The sequence below is a fragment of the Onychomys torridus genome, chromosome 1 (assembly GCF_903995425.1).
Source record: "Onychomys torridus chromosome 1, mOncTor1.1, whole genome shotgun sequence".
NCBI classification, from domain to species: domain Eukaryota; kingdom Metazoa; phylum Chordata; class Mammalia; order Rodentia; family Cricetidae; genus Onychomys; species Onychomys torridus.
In genome coordinates, this window is record NC_050443.1 from 103,904,164 (window position 1) to 103,926,107 (window position 21,944).

At 43.9% G+C, this 21,944-nt stretch overlaps 1 protein-coding gene across 3 annotated transcripts in view; it reads right to left on the bottom strand.

Annotated features, from left to right (window-relative positions):
• The window catches only part of Xpo6 (exportin 6), a 112,521-nt gene that overhangs the window by 22,654 nt on the left and 67,923 nt on the right, over positions 1-21,944 (bottom strand). For all 3 annotated transcript variants that reach the window (XM_036191741.1, XM_036191744.1, XM_036191756.1), the window contains 5 exons: positions 16,923-17,032; positions 8,031-8,139; positions 6,791-6,883; positions 5,252-5,321; positions 960-1,119 (listed from right to left, as the gene is read on the bottom strand). In XM_036191741.1, the coding sequence (XP_036047634.1) occupies positions 960-1,119; positions 5,252-5,321; positions 6,791-6,883; positions 8,031-8,139; positions 16,923-17,032 (542 nt within the window). The remainder of the gene's footprint in view (positions 1-959; positions 1,120-5,251; positions 5,322-6,790; positions 6,884-8,030; positions 8,140-16,922; positions 17,033-21,944) is intronic.

Below are 21,944 nucleotides of genomic sequence, written 5' to 3' on the forward strand. Positions count from 1 at the left end.
AAAGAGTGAAAAACTACTTATAAATTTTTCTTATTACTACATACTACTACGATTATTAATTTTAACTTTGTTGTTAAGGGAGCTAAAACTCTTAGTTATCTTTCGTTTTAAGCCAAGATGTAAATTTCTTCCCAGGGACCCAAACCATCAATAGCCTATACCTTTAACACCTGTGGCCTACACAAAAAGGGATACTGCTGTCTAGTAGAATCTGCCCCCTCCCCCCCTCCTTTTCATGCCTGAATATGTCTGTGCACATGTGTAAGTTCATGTATGTGCATTATCTATCAGTGTGGAGGACAACAACCTTGGTTGTTATTCCTCAGGTACCTTGTACATTTTTTTCTTTCTTCCTTCCTGTCTTTTTCTATTGTTTTGGTGTGGAGCAAGCCTCTCACTAGAGCCTACTGCATAGAAGAGGCTGGCTGGCCAACCGACTCCAGGAGTCTGCCTGTCTCTGTCTCCCCAGAGCTGGGATTAGAAGTGTGTCGTTGTGCCTGGACTTTTTGTTTTATTTTTGTTTTTAAATGTTGGTTCTGAGGATCAAAGTCAGGCCCCTCTTGCAAGGTATCTTCCCGGCCCCAGTAGGGCTTTCCTGATGTTCCTTTATTCCATCAGAAAAGACACGGAGCTTGACTGTGCCTGGATTTTTCTGATTCCAATACCATTTTTACAGCTACATAGAAGGTTGCCAATGACTAACAGCTTGGCTTGTATTTACTGTTTGTTCTGTTTTATTTACCACACTAAGTACCTTATTCAAATCTCACAGTTAACTACAAGAAACCTTTCCCACTGTTTTACAGAGGGGGGCCTTAAAGCTCAGTACATCAAATGGCAATCTGCTCAATATTAACCTATGCGTGGTATAAACGACAAGAGGACACACAACGGTGCATGCCGTCCTCCCATGAAAAGGAGAGCTGAATTCTGAAGGGATTCTGAGGCAGCCAGCCTACCTCTCCACAACTGTGAGAGCATCATTGAACCTTGCAGCAAACACGTCGCCAGTGAAGTACTCAGCTAAGCGGCCCGCGGCCTGCAGCAGGGAGCTCAGGTCCCTCAGGGAGCAGTGCAAGCGCCGGCAGTCATTCTCCGCTGTGATGTTCAGCCTGTGTCCTGGAACACAACATCGCTTAGTTTCCAGAGAAGAACAAGCTTCAGTTGTAATAAACAACCATTCCAAACAAGCCAAACAGGGTAAACTAATAAGGCTCCAACAATAAAAACCTTTAGTTGCTTCCCAGTACAGAAGAGCACATCTGGGGACAGCCTCCACCTACAACTTTATCTGTGTTGCTCCAGGGACCCAGGGCAATGACAGACAGCCTGGTATATCCCCGACCTGACTCCTTCTGATACTGGTACAGTTCTGACATTACCAACCTGCACACAAGGACATGCAAATGGGTGAGTCCAGTACATAACACGCCCACCAGGTCCTCTTTCCAGGGCAGAGCTAGTGCTCTCCGTGAGCTCTGCACTCCACCCCAGGTTTAGTACAGGACTCAGGTACAGTAGACAGTCCCCACTACGTTCTCACTATACCATCAACCCTTCCATGCTTGTCTCTTCACGCTTGGAAACTTCTATCACCTAATTCACTATAGGACAGAGTACATTAAAACCCTACAACCTACAGGGCATGGTTAAATTCTGTGATTATTATGGACACAAAAAACTTTCTAATGCCTGAAACTTCCTTACTTTTCAATATATATCCAAACCTAACAAGTATGATGAATGACAAAATACCCTCAATTGGTCAGGCCTTGTCTTGTGGACCAGTCTCTTCACAGACACCCACAGAACCAGAAGTCAGTCAGGACTCTCAGTCTGGAGAACGTGTTTATCAAGCATGGGTGATATCAAGTAGGGAAGCCATAGTTAAGGCCCAGGCTAGGGCACCTGCAATCCCACACTCCCTTAGCACTTTCCAAATCCATGTCCTCCCAGAGCCACTCCAGGCCTCCACCATCGATCACCTAACCTCCTCCCTTGGCGCTTGCTTGCTCTCCTACCATCTGTTGTCTCCTTACTCACTTGAATCCCTTTGGTAGGGCTACGCCCAACAGCTAACATGGCCACTAGTCAGAATAAGTAATTGTCTGCTGCGTGTTTGCACCTTTTTCCTAAACTCAAGTCACCTAAGAATACCGTCATTCCCTGTTCCCTGGGGATCCTTGTCAACACCATCATGTGATGCATGATGGCACAACACAATTCCCGTGAAGCATGCCTGCATCTGTGAAGCCATATGCATGACACTTTGAACAGAAAACAGCCCAAACAGGCTGTGTATTTTACACTGTGGGTTTGAATAAAATGAAATTGCTGACATTTGACCGTTTTGGACTGAATAAAACTAATTCTGTCTAATTCAATTCAACACATGTTCCATCTGTGGCAGTCAAAACTGCAAACGATCCTTTCCTGAGCCATCTGCAAGGCAAATGAAGACACAGGAAGTATCTCCAGTCCTGTCCCACTCCACTAGGAAACCTGCCTCCCCACACAGAAGCACACACAGCACGCAGGGAAAGGACTACTGTGCACAGTGACCCATGCTTCCCCTATACTTCCCCATATCGGCAACCTTCCACCCTGTCACTTCACAATCACCTGAAAGCCTATCCCAGCCCTGACTCCAGACCTCTCATAGGAGCCATACCCAGTAGCAAAGAACACAGAATGTCTGCGAGGTAGACCCTTTCAATGGGAATGCTACTACATACGGGATTAGATAAGCTTTTAAAGTCCCCTTTCCTCTCTAAACCAAGCTACCATGAAGCAGTCTAAAAAGTAGCTTCCTTGCCTTAGAGGTGAGAGGGTAGAGGTATAAATATGAGCAATTAAGGTATTCCACTCTGAGAGAATACACAAATCAAAAACAACCTTCACATACCAAATAACACAAATTTAAAGCTTTCTATCCTGTAAATGCAACGATCTCTTTGGCAAGAAAGCTTGCATGACTAACTGAAAGTTGATGGGTTACTCAGAGCTAAGGGAAAATCTCATTGAGGAACAGCAGAAGCAAATACAGGACAGGTCTGAGGAGAAGAACCAAGGCGGGGTCTCCATCCACACACAGGAGATGCTGAAAGTGAGGGCAAAAGCTGACCTGTCAGGGGTGTGAGGCACACAGCAGCTGACATGGATGTGTTTTGCCTTGCAAGAAGCATTAGCAGGAAGTTAGTTCAGCAGTAGCAAATATGCTAACAAAACAGTACCTGGTGTGAGTGTGTACTGAGGGGTGGGGGGTGAGGGTGGGCAGCGCCCCTGAGCTGCACAACTACCCTATTGGTTCCACTACCAATCACAATACACTCAAGTGTCAGAAATGGTCAAATGAAGGGGAAACTATCCCTGGCTCCTCACCACAGCCCACCAAGAAGACTGACAACACAGCGAGGAGGTCACTTGAGGGAGCAAACACCCATGGGAGCCAGGGAGCAAACCGTTCAACATTTTCACTTTTTTTGGTTGTTGTTGTTGTTTTGTTTTGTTTTCAAGACAGGGTTTCTCGGTGTAGCTTTGCGCCTTTCCTGGAACTCACTCTGTAGCCCAGGCTGGCCTCGAACTCAGAGATCCGCCTGGCTCTGCCTCCCGAGTGCTGGGATTAAAGGCGTGCGCCACCACCGCCCGGCCATTTTCACTTTTTAAAAGAACCTTTGCACTGGAAACTTGGCTTCCAAGCTACTAAGGCATGGAGGAATGCTTCACACTGGGCAAGAAAACTCATTTTAAAGCAAGAAATAATTATTTATTTGGCCTGAGAGGTTTCACCACAAAGTACACACGAGAATGAGATAATGACCTAGAAGAGCCGAGTGCTCTGTGAAACTGGCGTGAAACAGGCTTCAGTGGGGGCAGGGAGACCTAAGACTGCCCTTCCACGATAGGAAGCTGAGATCAGCAATCTCAGAAAAGGTCTAGAAACCATGCAGACAAACATCTATGACAGCCAAGCTTGGCGGAGTCATGCCTTAAACCCAGCACTCAGTGAGTTCTAGGGTAGCTTGGTCTACACAGCATGTGTGTGGCCTACCAGGGCTACAAAGTGATAAACCACCAACACCAACACAACAAGTCAACTACAACCCTGAATCAACCTTATGAGTCAATGGAGAAGGGCAGGATATGCTCTTTTTAAAAACATTCTTAGGGCCTAGAGTACAATTCTAATTGCAATGGCCTTCAAAGAGAGACCACCAATTCTGGAACCATCTAGCATTTTTGTATCAAATGATCTTCATTAGTGCAAATATGCATGTTTATTTTGCAAAGTGCCTTTTCAAAATTTATATAAGATGTTCTTAGCCAGACTACAGAGGCAGAGCCTATACTTGAGGCATGCCAAGTCCTAGCACCCTCCTGGGGACCAATGAATGAATAATAATAGGCATAGAAACAAACTGTCCCAAGTGGCCAGGGCACTCTCACAAAGAGGCCCCATCATGAATGACCAGTTCACCCAGGAGGAAGCTGTTCTCTGGGTAGCTCAGTGCCAGACCAGACAAGAGGCTGCAGGCTAGGTCAGCGTGTAGGAAAATGCTGAAGAGCAGTACACAGTGGGAGAAACAGGGTAGGGTGGGGGAAGGGTGGAGTGATGCACGGACTTAAGGTTATTGGTGTTTCATCTGGGAAAAATGAATGCCAGTTTATGGCATCTTTCCATCACTCCCCATTATTCCATCTTGCTATTATTACAAACAACTGTGTGACCCTGGGTAAATCAACAACTCTGAAGAGCATTATCCTCTTCTGTAAAATAACAATAACTAGTAACAATACTTCTATCTCAAAGTATGGAGAAGAAAATGGAATGACCCAGTAAACAACATGGTGCCTGGCATGCCATGAGTGCTCTACAAAGAGGCTGTAATTATTATCACACCACTTTGACCAGGGATATGAAGTCTTTGCATCCAGCTGTGGGCAGAGCCTTCTGCAGACCTTTCATGGCAGGAGCTCCAGAATGAATGGAGCAGTGACCCTAGTGAAAGCCCACAGCCATTTTCTTTCCAGAGCACTTGCTGTCTTAAGAAATATAAGGAAACCCTCCAGGACTTTAATCTTAGCCCTGGTTAGCTTCCCCCACAGCTTCTAAGTAGCAGGAAGTTCTAAAAGAGATGTGAAGAGAAGCTGTTCAAGGCAAATCACATTATTATAGCAGAGGTGACAGTAATTAACTATTAGTCCAACTTTTTTAATGCTAAACTAAATTTGAAAGTAAAGACCAATTTACCTGACCCCGAAGTAACTACAAATTGCTGTAATCCCAAATAAACTTCTAAATTGTCCTGAAGAACTGGGAACTGAAAACAAAGAGACAAAGTTTAAAACAAAATCATAAATGCAAGTTTTAATACTATTTTTAACATTAAAGCATTAAGTACCTATGAGGAGGACAGGATCATAAACTTCCCTTTACAGGTACTAAGCACAGCTCCCTTTCAGTACCCTCCCAAGTCCTACAGATCAAACCTATTAGTACCAGAACAACACAGAAATCAAGGTCAATTTGACTGCTTTAAAAGTCACAGCAAAAGACTCTGGGACATGACCACTACAGACAGTCCTGAAAGGGTGTCAGCCCTAAGACCTGCAACTTCAAGAGCTAGGTTGTCCATCAATCTGAGAAGGTCCCTGATCTTGAAAGAAATATCAAGTATGTCTTATTAATGTGCATGGCAAAGAGAAAAGGCAGATGCAATGATTAGGGCATCAGCTTCCTTTGCTCATTTAGCAAACAGGACTTCATAGTGCTGTTTCTTTCCTAGGTTGCTATATTCACCATTAAGATAAGACTTATACAAGGCAGGTGGATCTCTGTGAGTTTGAGGCTAGCTTGGTCTACAGAGCGAGTTCTAGAACAGCCAGTGATACCCAGAAAAACCCTGCCCCCCCCCCAAAAAAAAGGCTTAAACTTGCCTAAGAAAGGCAGATAGCAGAGTAAACTGCCATTTCCTGTGAGAGAATGCCAAGTAGTGGCTTGCATCTATGTGCTGAAGCAGACAGATGCCAATAACTTAGCTTGCCTTTAAGGAGATGGAACCCAGCACATCAATACAGGCGGAGAGACTGAGCAGTCTGCCCACAGTGGGGATGACACAGGCTAGTCTTCTATCAATGTAATTTCTGCCAGTAACACTTCTGTTGGCCTGGCTGCCTCCAAGACACTAATAAAAGCATTAAGATACTTCTAAAATTCATACTGCATCTAAGACAAAACAGTGCTTCCATAAGTGGGAATAAAATAGTTCATGAAAATGTCAACAGTAAAGGTGGAAGCTGGTTTATGGCAATTAGTCTAGAAATAACAAAGGCTAGCGCGTTAACTCAGCTGGTAGACTGCTTCACTACCTACAAGAGGACCTGAGTTTAATCCCTGGAACCCACATTAAAAAATACACAAATAAAACTGAGTATGGTGGCAGAGCTCTTATGCTCCCCATTGGGGAGGCAGAGAAAAGAGGATCTCTGTGGCTGGCTGCCAGCATAGCTTATTTGGTGAGTTACAAGCCACTAAGAGATTCTGTCTTAAAAAAACAAAGTAGATGGTGTGTGAGGAACATCATGTGAGGTTAACCTCCATAAACATATAGATACAGACAGACAGAAAACACACAAACATATGCATATGAACACACACACACACACACACACACACACACACACACACACACACACACACGTATCTATAATGTATAGATACAGAGCAAGGGAGAAGGAAAAGATGAACAGACAGGAACCAATTCGACGTCCCCTTCAAATGGTGCGTTACCAGAGTTGAGAAGGCGTGTGTAGGAAGGAGCTCCATCACTTTGGCCACTACCTCCAAGCTCTGGCGTAAGTACCGCTGCCACTCTGTCTGCTGCTGTGGGGAAAAAACAAAGGTATCAGCTCTCCAGGACAGGCAGATCCCTGTCCTCTTTATCACCAGCCTCCCGTTAGCCGTAAGTCTATTCTCAGATGTTAAATTTAGAGAAAATAGGAAATGGTGGAACCAGGATTTAGAACTTTGAAAAAAGCCCAGTTAGTTATTTTCTTTTTTTTTTTTTTTTTTTTTTTTTTTTTTTCCCTAACAAGCTACTTCTTCAGAAAGCAAATAATTCATATAGAACAATTCACTTTTCCTCCTGGGATCATAGGAGTGTAGAGTTCAGAGTCACATGTGTAAGTCTGAGTGGTTTTTCTATTACCCCATTGATAGGGAGCAGTCATTTCTTTACACACACCTGACACAATTAGCACCATACAAGGCATGACTCAGGCAGCATCAGTGCCTCCAGGGACCAGTCTGCAACACAAAACTCTGGTCCCATGTCAAACCTCCAATCAGGATGCATTTTAACAAGTTGTGCTAGAGGTTCTTAGAAGAGCTATAGGTGAGGAAACCTGCCTCACTCAGTCAGCAGCACAACTCATCCTCCACACTGTGCTGCCTCATGTAACTGTCACAAGTCAGCAAAACAGGCCATTTCCATTGTGGAGACGAGGGAGTCAAGGCTCAGAAAAACTCAAAACTACATCTCCTCTGCACCCAAAGTTACAGGAACTCAAATCCAAGTCATCTGGTTCTAAGTAAAGTGTCCTTTTTCTTATTTTAAAATCTACTCTCAAGGTCATGATCATGCCACCAGTCACTCTAATTTTGAGAATGATAATAACATTAGAAAATTTTCAAGTGGTTGATAGTTAGGAGGAAAGGAACGCTAGAGTTGTGCCCATAAGAATATTTTCCTTATTAACGTTGTGCAGACTAGCAGCGATATAATCACAAGGTTTAGTTTAAAACTAACAGCTTCCAGCATAAGCCTAACAGACTATCATTCCAGCCTTCTCATTTAAACACTCCTGAACTATTCCTACTGGCATCCAGCTAGGTAGATAGAGAGTCCAGAGTACCGGACTCATTAAAGCAATTCTCATGCACACCTGGCCTCTCTATATTTCTAGTTCACGGAGGTAAAACGCCTGTAAAACAATTTTTCAGAAACCAGCAGGAGAGAAATGTCGCTTACATCGTCATCCAGAGTTTCATCATCCAACTCCTCCAGCTGGGCCTGGTTGTATCTGAACTGGATTCGATTCAACACCTCTGTGAGCAAGAGGACCAGGGCATCTTCGTACCTAGGGAGGAGGGAAAGCATACTTTTAGCTTCAGCTTTGGACCAGGCCTCCTGGACTGTAGGAGCAGTACTTACCTTGGACACACTTAAAGCCTGGTGCTTTGTTTCTTAGTTGGCACAGGCATGTATGGGAGAAGAGGTGTGTACTATCCACATCACACTTCTTTGTGATACGCTCTCTTCTATAGTTAAGATGGCTACTAGTTCTTGTGGTTATTGCTTACATGGAATATCAATTTCCATCCTTTGACTTCCAATCTATCCTCACTTGAATCTAAAGTGAGTTTCTTGGTAACTGGATTATGGATTTTCAAATCTATTCTGCCCATCTCTGCTTTTTTACAACAAAATCTAATCCATTATAGCTAATGTAATTATCAATAAAGTAAGTCTGATTTCTGCCATTTTTTTCTGTCAAATTTTAAGTCCCTTGTCTTGTATTCCACTACATTTGTTTCAGGTTTTTTTAATCATTCCCTGGGGGCTAGAAGCACTGTATGTAAACATCAACAAATAACACCTTTTGGTTGTTTTTCTACACAGGGTTTCCCTGGGTAGTCCTGAAGGCCAGGCTGGCCTTGAACACAGAGATCCACTTGCCTCTGCATCTGAGTGCTGGGATTACAGGTGTGCACCACCAGATGCAGATTAACACTTTTGATAGCTACGAGAAGTAAAGTGTGAGAAACTACAATTAAATTGCTCAAGATGACAAGCAGGCTATTTTGAAGCCAAGACTCCCTAACTCAAGCCTCATGCTCTCTACAGAAGTCAGACTACTAGTAGCTTTAAGTCAAACCCAAAACTCAATCTTCAATTAATTTTAAGACCACTTAGAAACCAAAGGGGAAATCCTGACCCTCTGGTTTGTATCTAAAGGTAATTTATTAAAGAAATACCTTAAGCTCTACATCTGGCTACTTTCCACAATAATAGCAGAGCACAGAAGATACCAAGCTATTACAGAATACTTGGTATCATATGGGGAGAAAAAAAAATTATTTTCAAGAAAACATTATGCGCCTAAATGCTTGCTCTCCTGAAAAGCTTCTAAGACCAGTTAAGACACAATTCCAACTTGTGAGCATGTGAGCAGGTGGAGGCTCCATAAAGCACAAGTCTCCTGAGCCTCCTAGGCTGTACCACTGAGATGCTAGAGGAAGACTGCAAGGTAGAAAGAAGGGTGAAGGGCTTCAGCCTTGCCATGGGCTTGCTCTCTGACAATGCTGACCAGCAACAGCTATCCCATGCTCCCTACCCCAACTTCATTACTTACCCCTTCCTTCCAAGTTCATTCTACATTCCCAGCACCTATCTCATATGCATACTCAGAGGGTCAAGAGCTCCTGAAGGAATGCTTGAATGCCAGCTTCCTGGGCCTCCTTAGAGCTCCTGGGACAAGAGGTGTGGCCTACTCTTTAAAGACCTGAGCCTTCACCAGCTACATGGAACTTACTTAACCTACTGATCTCCCTCCCCTGACCCTGGCTTAGTGATGGAGCTGCTTCCTGTAGTTATCAACTGTGTTGCCTCCCTCACTGTTTTCCTAGCCTTCTAACACCTATTTAACCAACTGTCTACACTGGAGTCTAGGTTAAAATACATGTGGTTTCTGTTTTCCTGGTAGTACCCTAACCATTTTGCTACTCAATCCAAGAGAGCCAAACTTGAAAGAATCAAACCAAAGTCAACTAAAGTCCATCTAGTCTAAGCATTGCCAGCTACAAGATGAAATCTCTGTAGAGACAGTCTATAAACCTCTAACAATCCTCTTGCACTATCACAGTCTAAGCATTGGCAGTCACAAGACAAGTCTCTGTAGAGACAGTCAACAGACTTCTAACAATCCTCTTGGTTATTACATTTCAGTTACGTGGGTACAACAACTCATTTCCTACCTATAGGCAGACACTGCCCCTTCTCCACAAGATTGAACCATTGTTTTCATGTGGTTTAACAATATAGCAAACACCAGGCCTAGAATAGAATAGCAACTGAGTATGGCACAGGAAAGAATACTGGCTGGGGAAATTACTAAAATTGACATGTGTGGGGGGAAAAAAATCACACTTGAGTGGATGTCCCAGGAAGATAATCAACACCCAGGCCTGGAGCTCTTTACCTCCCATTTGCTGTGACACAATTGATAAAGTTGTAGGCATTTTGCTATAAATTGCTATGTCAGATTAAAATACTCTCACAGAAAGAATATCCCTTTCAGACTACAGCATAGATAGATTTTGCCACTGCTAAATAAACCCCATCAGGAACTGTGCTAAAAGCACACAAGTAACTGACCTCCCAAAGTGTGTGGCAGGCATGAGAGGTGTGTGTGGATAGCACAGAAACCCTAGCTGCTCTATACCAATTCACCACCACCATCCCGGCCCCAGTAAGGAACACTGGCATTGAGGACAGCTAAACCATTACATTTTCCAGTAGACACAAAGACAGTAAAGGAAATTGCTGACTAAGGTATACTAGCTCATTTTTATGTCACCTTGACAGGCTAGAGTCATTAGGGAGAGAGAATCTTAACTGAGAAAATGCTCCTACCAGAAGGGCCTGTAGGAAAGCCTATGAGCATTTTCTTACTTAGTGACCAATGTAGAAGAGTCCAGCTCACTATGAGTGGTCATGGGGTGTTTAAGAAAGCAGGCAAAGCAAGTCGTAAGAGCAAGCCAGTAAGCATTTCTCCACGTGTGCATCAGCTCCTGCCCTGACTTTCCTTAGCAGTTAAGAGGCCTTGCTGCTCTTGTATAGGACCTAGGTTCAGTTACCAACATCCATACGGTAACTAACAACTGTCTGTAACTTCAGTTCCAGAGGATATGATGCTCTTCTGGCCTCCTTGGGCACCAGACATGTATGTGGTATACATACAAACAGGCCAACGCTAATACACACAAAATAAAAACCTTTAAAACAACCTGTATGTGTATAAACGAAGAAAAAACCCTACTAAACACAAACTCAGCTAGATAAGACTAGCCAAATTAAAGCAGCTAGAAAGTAGGTGCCCAATAAATACAAATAAGCAAAATATAAATAAGTCAACACACAGAAAATAAACAACTGATACAAAATTCCAGATGGTGCAGTCTGGGCATAAATATATCCTTGTAGGGGCTAAATAGCTACTGAAACTCTGATCTCTACACAATGTCATGTACAACTGCAACACTTCCTCAGTAAGCAGAACAATCCACATTCTTTTACAGTCTAATGTAATGACACTCAAATTCCTGTGCTGCTCTGTAGCCAGCATTTGCCAGGATTCTTGTGACAAAGGGGTTCACAGGACATGATACAATAACTTAGGTTGCTTCACACACTCTCTTCCTCTTCCTGTAAAACCTATGTTTCTACACAAGGGCCTGACCCCTGGATGAGCCCCAAGAGACACAGGAGAACTGACAGCGAACACTTTCTCAACTGCAAGCCAAGGCCCCACATGCTGGCTCAGCAGGCCTCCTGCACAGCGTGAAGAAGGTACAACCACACCCAGCACAAAGGTGCAGATAGACCCTGAGATCCAGGCTCTCTGTGCTACGATCCTAACTGATGAGCAGGACAATCAACTCCATCCACAATCCTGCTACAGAGCACGATGCAGACATTTATCTTCACACTGGGCCCAAGTCCTGAAATCCCTCCAGCTCTCAGCCAGAAACTTGAACATTCTCACTGAGCAAGAAATATGCATTTTCCAACAATCTCCAGTGTTCAAGCTCCTAGATCCACAAATAAATCTGAGTACATTTGAGCTTCAAAGTCTGTAACCTGTAGTGCCACTTTGTTCTAACAAATGATGCAAAACTCTAAAACCACAAGGGACAGGAAATGAGTGCTGCTTTGTGACTTAACCACACCTACATTTCCCATTTGACACTAAGAAAACAATTTCTGACTACTTCCTATAGATCAGTCAGTTCTGAAGTTCCGGCTTAAGCCACAAATGTGATTCCAAAAGCATGCCTGTGTTATCAGATGACAAACATTTGATCACATTTGCATGCTCAGTTAAACTAAGTATGGTAATTAGAAGTGCCAATGTTCTTTACAACCACTCTGATAATACTAGACAATAGTGACTTCCAAACCTTCAAATCCTTAACTTAAAAGCTTTCACACTCAACATAGTTGTAGAGATGTATAATAAAAGGGATGACATAGCCGAAGTTCAATGTTCTTTCTTTGTACACCCCCGTTGTACAAATATGTTGGTGCTGTTCTTTCCAGTCACTCCCTCAACCACTAGAGTATTATGTAAGAAAAACAGGTCCTGGGTAGTTACTATTTAACATAAATCAGACCAGCTCTGAGGATTTCATTTTTCTGCTTTTGCGTGTACACAGACATATTAAAAAATAAATCACGAGGCTGGGGAGACGGCTCAAAAGTTAAGGATGGTTCTGCTTTTCTAGAGCAGCTGAGTTTGTTCCTAGCACCCACAGGCAGCAGTTTAAAACTCCTCTCAACTCTAGTTTGGGGAGCTGACACCCTTTTCTAGCTTCTACAGGTAACTGCACATACATGGTATACTGCTCACTCTCGCTCTCTCTCATACACATACACACACAAAAAATACAAAATAAATGTCAAAAAATATGTGAGTCAAGTGAAGAAATGGTTCAGCTGTTACAAGCACTCACTGCTCTGGCAGAGTGAGTGAGTTCAGTTCCCGCACACATACCAGGTGGCTCACAACTGCATCTAAGTCCAGTTCCAGGGGATCTGACATCTGGCACACCCCCACACACATGCACACACTAAACACACACATAAATAAATTCCTACCATTTGAAAGAGCCAGCAGAATTTCTAAGCATGTGTTACCAGATGGCAGGCTGCCACGCAGGAAGGTGGGTAAAAGGCCTTTAGCTGTCCGTGGTCACAGTCAAGTGGAGCAGCATTTTACATTATTCCTTTTCATCATCAACACTGTGACCATTATGTGTCTGTGTTTTAGATACATGACTTCCAATGTCCTAACCCTCCTGCCAGACATCCCTTGTGTAGGAAGAAATGTAACAGCCTAGCACCTGACCAAAAGGAATCCTTGAAGCAGAAGAGGAGGCAATTAAATTCTCTATAGCAGTGTCCCAACAGCCTATAGTTCTAATGCTAGCAATCTCCTCAGAGGCACACCCTCCACACCTCCTATTTCCACTGTGCTTTAAAGAGCATTTTCACACTAATCACTTTTCCAGGTATAAAAGAATATCTACCACTAAACACAGGAGAGGGGGATATAAGCCCAGAACCAAAGGACTTGCCTGTTTGGCTTATAAGAAAGACATTCTGATAAAATGGCTTTTCTTTGAAGAATCTCATTCAAAAACACAACTGTCGAGAACAGCCCGAAGGAACCTAGAGGCAGGGGGTAGGGGGCTCGGGAGGAAATGTGTAGACGATGACAGGTTCTTCCTTTCCTCTTAAAAAAAAAAAAAAAAAAAAAAAAAAAAAACAGAGCCAAAAAAGAAAGTGAATAACATGGATCCTGTGTTTATTTTTAAAGATGCTGTTTTGTTCGTTATGGATTTGCAGCATTCACCGTGTTTAAGAAGCTTTCATTAAAATACTGGTTTTCTCCATTGGGGGAAAAAAAAAAGCCAAAAACAAACAAACAAAAAAACCCACAATTGTCAAAATCAGTAACCTCACCAGACCTACTATTGTGTAATAAGGTTTGAACACGCCCTCCACCCACAACTGCATTGAAGTGGACACTAACACAACTCAGAAACCCTTCGACAAACAAAAGATAAACAAATGTTTAAACTTCCAGTGTTGGCATTCCACTAAAATTTAAAAATCCACAAAACCTTAGCAATGAAAAGAGTTCTAGAGATCTAGTACAATCTCTCTACCCAGAAAAAAAGATCCACCTCCTTCCATGCAGCATTCTCTGGGAAACTCTGGGAAAGGGCGTTCATTACCTCCACCATTATTATGGTTTGAAGTATTCTGCCCTGACCCATACATGGGTGATATATTGTTCAGGGGTGGGGTCTTGAGAGGTGATGGTTGGGGGGATGGCATGACCTGGAAGAGGACAGCTTGTCCCTGGCCTCTTCTTCCCTCAACCATTTCTTGGCCCACCCTTTTCCTGGCCACTCTGATCTGATCAGCTTGCTCAACCCATACTTCCCACCACTATGCTTTGCCTCACCATGGCCCAGAAACAAAAGAACCGAGTGACCATGGCAGAAACCTCTGAATCATGAGTCAGAGTGAACCTTCCCTCCATCCAGCAGTTTTTAATCAGGTGTTTTACTGCAGTGACAACTGACCAGCTCAGCTACACCAGCACCGTTTCCTAACCACTTGCATATGTCAGACACTCTATATGTTACTTCTTAACAACTCAAAAACTGTCACCATCAACAAAGAAACAAAATCTGCCAGAGCAAATTTCCCCTAAACACAACCAATTACAAACTACAGAACAAGCTTTCAGAGATAGGGCTGCTCCAGAGGCCGTGTCCTGGTGATGCACAGAGACTGCTCTCATCCCTACTGTGCCCACACAGAAGCTAAAGCCAAACCAGACACCGCCTGCAGCTTCTCCCAAGTAAGCAGTACAGAACCTGGAGCTGAAGCCCATCTGCAAGTGCCTGTCATGAACTAGTGAACACACTAACATGAAGAATCAGGTTGACACAAGAGTTGACTTTTACCCTGGAGAACAGAGAAGTTGTCGTCTTTGGACCTACCTGTTCCATGTGGTAGAACACAGCTGCACAGGAGAATATATAAACACTATGGCTTATACTGTTAAGAAAAGCTGCCATTTAACCTTTGCTGTGGGTGGATCCTGTCACTATTGGATAGCATGCTGAACTCATAAGCTTCCCTCTTCCTTTCTCTGCCCCATGCCATAAGCATTATACTGGACAGAAAAATGCTTTCTTTCTGTCTATAAAGCAAGAAAAACACTTTCCATTTTCTTTATTTAAAAACTATAATAAGAGTTGGCAGTGGAAGGAGACCTTTAATCCCAGCACTCGGGAAGTAAAGGCAGGCAGACCTCTGTGAGTTCAAGGCCAGCTTGTTCTACATAGTAAGTTCCAGGACAGCCAGGACTACATAGTGAGACCCTGTCTAAAAGCAAACAAACAAATGGAAGAAAAAAAAAAAAAAAAGTAATAAAGGGTGGGCATGGTGGCACATGCCATAACTCCCAGGACTGGGAGGCAAGAGCAGGCAGATCTCTGAGTTAAGGCCAGTCAGAGATGTACAGTGATACCTGTCTCAAAAAACCAGAGGAGGAGGAGGAGTTGTTGTTAAGTGACTGTGGTTTTAATGCTGTCACCTTGACAGGATCTAGACTCAGCTAAGAGACAAACCTCTGTACATGACTGTGAAGGAGTTTCTCCACTAGGCTAATAGAGGTAGGAAGACCCACCCAACTGCCATAGACAGAGTTCCAGACTGAATACAGAAAAAGAGCTGAGCACTAGCAATCTCTCTTGTACTCCCCTCCCCCTCCTGTCTCTGGATATAAAGTGACTAGTTAGCTGCCCTGGCCTGTGAGCAAGCATGTGCCCATCCCCTTCACCCCTCCATACACACACACACACACACACACACACACACACACACACACACACACACTCTGTAGGATGGCCTTTTTCTTCACACATTGAGTCAGAATAAACCTTTTGTTTTTGATACTGTTCTATTGCTGTGAGGAGACACGATGACCAAGCCAACTTTTAAAAGAAATCATTTAAGTGGGGTTTTATAGTTCACGACCATCATGGCAGGAATATCCAGCAGATAGACAGGCACAGTGCTGGAGCAGAGTCTGAGAGCTCACATGATCATTGGGCCTAACATCGGCTTCTGAAACCTCAAAGCTCACCACCAGTGACACACCTCCTCTAACAAGACCACACCCCCTAATCCTTCCTAAACAGTCCACCAATTGGGACCCAAACATTCAAATATATGAGTCTATGGGGGCCGTTCTCATTCAAACACCACATCTTTCCTTCTACAGTCACTCTTGTCCAGTATTTTGTCCTGGCAAGGAGAAAGTTGTTATCAAGTACTTATCTCTCAGGTAGAGGATTTCTAAACTAGTGTCCTTCTGCCTCAGCCTCCTTAAGTGTTAGGACTACCAGTGTGCTCTGTCATGGCCAGCTCTTTTCCTAGCTATTTGTTTCATGACAACTTACTAATTCAAGAAACTTTGACACACCAGGCAGTGGTGGCACACACCTTTAACCTCAGTATTTGGGAGGCAGAGGCAGGCAGATCTCTGAGTTCAAGGCCAGCCTGGTCTACAGAGCAAGTTCCAGGACAGTTAGGGATACACAGAGAAACCCTGTCTTGAAAAATGAGAGTGAGTGAGTGAGTGAGTGAGTGAGTAAAGAAACTTTGATACATCTCAAAGTTTAAGGACATAATGAACCCTGAACTCCTTCACTTCACTTATCAGCTGTGAGGTCAGCCCTGCATCCTATGCTCCAAGCACTCTATACTTCCAGTGGGTTGTTTTAAGGAAATCCCAGGTGTAATATCACTTCATCCAATAAATACTTGTTGTATCTCTAAAACTAGGGCCTTAAAGAACAACCACAAAAGCATTTTCATACCTAAAAAATGTTCAATGAATGTTACTTTTTAAAAAAGAAAATGCTCAGGCGGCGTTCCTGCCTGGGCAGCCTCCTTGCCTCATTCTCCTGAGGAGGCACAGCAGCATGGCTGCCCTCAGGTCACAAGAGTAACTGGCAACAGTGGCTCCCTGGGTTTAGCAGGGTTTTTGAAGTTTACCTGTTGAGAACTGCTTCCTTGTCTCCCAGACGACTTTTAATTTTACTTGTCAGATAGTCCAAAAACAGTGTCCAGATATCCAAACAAGAGAAGTAACCTTCATGAGTAGGCTATGATACAAAAGAAATCCAGACAATGAAATTACTTAATGCAACTGTTGGGCTTAGAAACACATACACCAGAACCGCAAAACCAAAGGCCTACATACAGCCCCTTCTTCATGACCTTCACTAAGGATGTTGAGTCAGTCTTCACCAGTGGACCCATTAAATCTCACTAGACAAGGTCACTGTGGGACACCATGTGAGAGAATGTGCCGAGGAACCCCATCTGAGCCTGTGTGGAGAGGCTCCCACACACTGCCTACTATGCATCGACTTTTGAGAAAGAAGCTTGCACTCTAGAGGAGACGTTCAAGGTCATCAACAGAAGCAGGACACAGCTGTGTCTTCTCTACTACAAACTCACAAAAGCAAATGGAAGTCAGAGTGCCTTCAAAGGCAACAGTCCACATATCTGACTATAAGGAAAGCAACAATGGCAGGTCTGTCTACACAGAAGACTGGAGAGGAGCTGTTGAGCATCACTCCAGGGTAGTATGGCATTTGCAAAAAACAGGTCAATAGCAATCTCAGACCAGGAGCTGACAGAAACAGCAAGAGGAGAAGAGCAGGTCTTTGTGGGCCCTGGAACCTGGCCAGTTGTCCTTGGCAAATTTCTTAAAAACCTTGGGAGTCTATGCAAAATCTAGGAGCCACCGTTTTCTTTCCTTCGATTCTGCTAGCTGGCCACCTAACCATGCACCATTATTTGTGAGAAGGAAGTTCGGTAGTACAGGCCTCTAATCCCAGCTGATCAGAAGGCTAAGGAAGAAGGATCTTAAGTTCAAGCCTTACTGGGCCAAAAAGTTAAGTTTGAGGTCAGCCAGGGCAACTTAACCAGACAGACCCTGTCACAAATCAGAAAATGAAAACAGGACATGGACTGGAATGGGGGTTGGTGCAAGATATTTTCCCTCCATATACAAGTCCCTTCCCTAGGTTTGATCCTAGCACACCCTAAATCAGGCATGATGACACACTCCTATAATCCTAGAGCCAGGAAGGACCTCAAGGTCAGCCTCCAATACATAGCAAGTTCAAGGATAGCCTGAGATACACGATCCTTTCTCAAGAAAGAAAACACATCACAAAACAAAAGAAAGAGTTAGGGATGTCATCCATGCCTATTCTAGCATGTGTGAGACCCTAGGTTCCATCCTTGGAACCCAAAAAGAAAGAAAAGAAAGACCAGGGCTGGAGATGGCTCAAAGTAGAAGTGATGGCTGTGCACCCTGACCTCCTGAGTTGGATCCTCAGATCCCACGGTGGAAAGAGAACCAATTTTCAAAAGTTATCCTCTCTTCACATGCATGTTGTGCCATGTAACTGCACACAATCACATAAACACTAACATTGTGTATATACACACACAATAAATATATGATAAATTTTTAATTTTTTAAAGGAAAGAATACGTTAGTTTTTCTATCAGATTTAGTTAATTTGTCAACTTGACACACATTGGGAAGAGAGAAACTCAACTAAGAAAATGCCTCCAGCAGACAGGGTTTGTGAGCATATCTTGTGGGGCATTTTCTTAATGACTGATGTAGAAGAGCCCAGGTCACTATGGGCAATGCCACCTCCAGTAAGCAGCTTTCCTCTATGGTTCCTGCTTCTGCTCCTGCTGAGTTTCTGCCCTGACTTCCCTCAGTGATAGACTGTGATGGGGACAGGTAAGCCAAATAAACCCTTTCCCTGACGGTGCTTTTGGTCATGTGTTTATCACACCAACAGAACACTATCTAGGATAAGTTTCCTTCTATTTCTGATTCACAAAGAAATCCAGTTTCCAATGACATGTTTTCAAGGAATAACCAATGAAGAAAGAAAGAAAGAAAGAAAGAAAGAAAGAAAGAAAGAAAGAAAGAAAGAAAGAAGGGAGGGAGGGAGGGAGGAGGGAGGGAGGGAGGGAGGCAGGGAGGGAGGGAAAGGGAGGGAAGGGGAGGGAAGGGGAGGGAAGGGAGGGAAGGGAGGGAGGGAAGGGAGGGAGGGAGGGAGGGAGGGAGGGAGGAAGGGAAGGAAGGAAGGAAGGAAGGAAGGAAGGAAGGAAGAAAGAAAGAAAGAAAGAAAGAAAGAAAGAAAGAAAGAAAGAAAGAAAGAAAGAAAGAAAGAAAGAAAGGACAGACACAGGGAGGAGGTAACCAAACTGAAATCTCAGGCAGGAAAATTATAACTAACAATCCACTAGGCCTCAGGGTAAGTTTGCTCTTTCTTGGAATCCCAGTATTTGAGTCTGAGGCAGGAGAATTACCAAGAGTTCAAGGTCAGTATGGACTCAGTGAGGTCTTATCTTTAAAAAAACAAAAGTAACATATAAAAAAGTTAAAATAAGCCACTAGGGGTATAGCTCAGCAGAGCATGTATCCAGCCTATTTATGACTCTGGGTTCCAGTCCCAGGGCCACAAAGAAACAGGACGATAAAAACCATGCAGAATCCATTCAACCTCCCAACTAAAAGAAAGCTAAAGGGACACCCATTAAAGTCCTAACACCACCCAGGATTGTCTGCCATAAAACCATCCCAGAGAACCATGAAGTAAACCAACTATCAAACTGCAGGGAAGTAACAGAGAGTTGGAAGATTGGCCATTGAGGCTGCCTGTATACCTGCAGTCTTGTCACAGCGATGGCTGGCTGAGCTTCCTCAAGTAAGTCACCTCTCTGCCTTTTATAATTTGAGAATACCCATTGGTCCCCTCAAAAGAATATAACTGATCAGATGTACATGGAAATGTTTTTTAAAAGCTACTACAAACAAAAACAAACAAAAAAGGCCAGTTTATGGCACTGCACCTATATACATCTTATACTCATGAATGTGCAGATACACAGCTAGGGCTAGAAATAAGAGGGCTTCTACCCCAGCACAGCTGGGAACACCACTCATCACCTGCACCTGATAAACCTACTCCAAGAGGTCTGTGCACTGCCCACAGGCTGCCTGTACTGGCCTTTGACATCAGCCATGGAAACAAAGAGGACAGACAGACTGGCCTGACTTTCAGAATCACTCCAATTTTCATAACCCTCCCTGATCCATTTATTTAAAGTAGCTGTATTCAGGTTTACTTTTCTGTTTCTAAGGCTAACTAATCACTCACAATCCTGCCAGGGTGCTATAACTGATGACACCAGTCGTGCCTTCAAATGGTTTACAGTGGTGATTCTTCATTGGCATTTATCTTATAGCACTTGGAAAGTGAACATTTGTTTCTCATATTTCTAGATTAGAAACCCATGGCTCAAAAGTGAAGTTGCCTGCCCAAGATGACAGGATAACCAGGGGACAGACTGAGAACTCCCAGTCCAGAGCCCTTTCCCTGCGCTGTGCCACCCCAGACATCGCTGTGGGGAAAGGGTGAAAGGAAACAAGCAAAGCCACAAGGGCCCTGTTGAGAAGACAGAGAGAGAAGGGCTGGAAGGCAGAAAGCTCGGGCTCACAGTTACCCCAAGAGGTGCAGCAGCCAAGAAGAGTCACAGAGGAGGCGAGTGTCTGGGGAGAAGCAGCCACAGGACTGCAGCAGCAGAACCCAGTTAAAGAGGATGCAGGAGGGAGAGAAGGAGAAGTACCGAAGAAAGAAAACACCAGATGCTGACTGCTCCCTTCAGATGTTGTGTAGTACCAGAACGACCATGACTCTGAGAAAAGACAAAGCTACTGAGTATACTCTTTGCCAGAGTCTAAGCGAGAAACCTTTCGCACTTCATAAATAGGAGGCTGTGAGGAAATATGAGCACACTGCTAACACAGAACTGGGAACCCCGAGGTCCTTCATTTTGTTTTCTTAAATCCCCCAAACTGCACTCTACCCTCATCTTGAGTACATCATGTGTTATGTGGTATTCTCTTCCTTCTGACATGACATGATACCATCTTGGAGTAGAGATCAATTTGGCCTGTGTCATAGCTAGGTTTCTATTGCTATAATAAAACACCATGGAAAAGCAACTTGGAGAGGAAGAGGTTTATTTCAGCTTACGGTTCTTAGATTACCCTCCTCCATCACTGAGGCAAGTCAGGGCAGGAACTGACTGAAGCATGGCCATGGAGGAAGGTTGCTTACTGGCTTGCTTCCCCTGGCTAGCTCAGTTCATTTCTTTCTTTTTTTGTTTTGTTTTGTTTTATTGTTGTTGTTTTGTTTTTCAAGGCAGGGTTTTTCTGTGTAGCTTTGTACCTTTCCTGGAACTGACTCTGTAGCCCAGGCTGGCCTCAAACTCACAGAGATCCACCTGGCTCTGCCTCCCAAGTGCTGGGATTAAAGGTGTGTGCCACTACCACCTGGCCCCAGTTCATTTTCTTATACACCCAAGACCACCTAAGCAGGTTAAGACTACCCATAATAGACTAGGTCCTATCATATCAATCACCAACCAAGAAAATACCCCACAGGCTTGCATACTACAGACTGATCTTTTGGAGGTTGTGTCAAATTGACCAAAAAAGGGAACCTCAAACGAACAATTGCTCAGATCAGACTGGCCTGTGGCTGTGCCTTCGAGGTGTTTTCTTAATTACTGATTGGTGTAGGAAGACCAGGCTCTGTGAGCAATGCCACCCCTAGGCAAGGAAGGCTGGGCTATGGAAGAAAGGTAGCTGAAAAAGGCAATAGCAGTAGTTCTCTGTAGTTGCTGCTTCAGGCTCCTGTCCTGAGTCCCCACCTTGGCTTCCTTCAATGAATCTATAACCTAGTCTTTCCTGTTTCCTTTCCTCTCCACGGTGTAGTCACGGTGTTTATCACAGCAGCAGAAAGCTAACTAGAACAGTAGCCATGGTTACTAATGAGCAGAACAACAGAGTGACAGCCAGGTCTATAGCAATGAAGCTATGGACATTTCCAAGCAGCTAGAGGAAAAACGGTCACAGGACCCTTACCTGAGAGTCTAGCCTTACTCCCCCTCCCGCACTCCATCCCCACA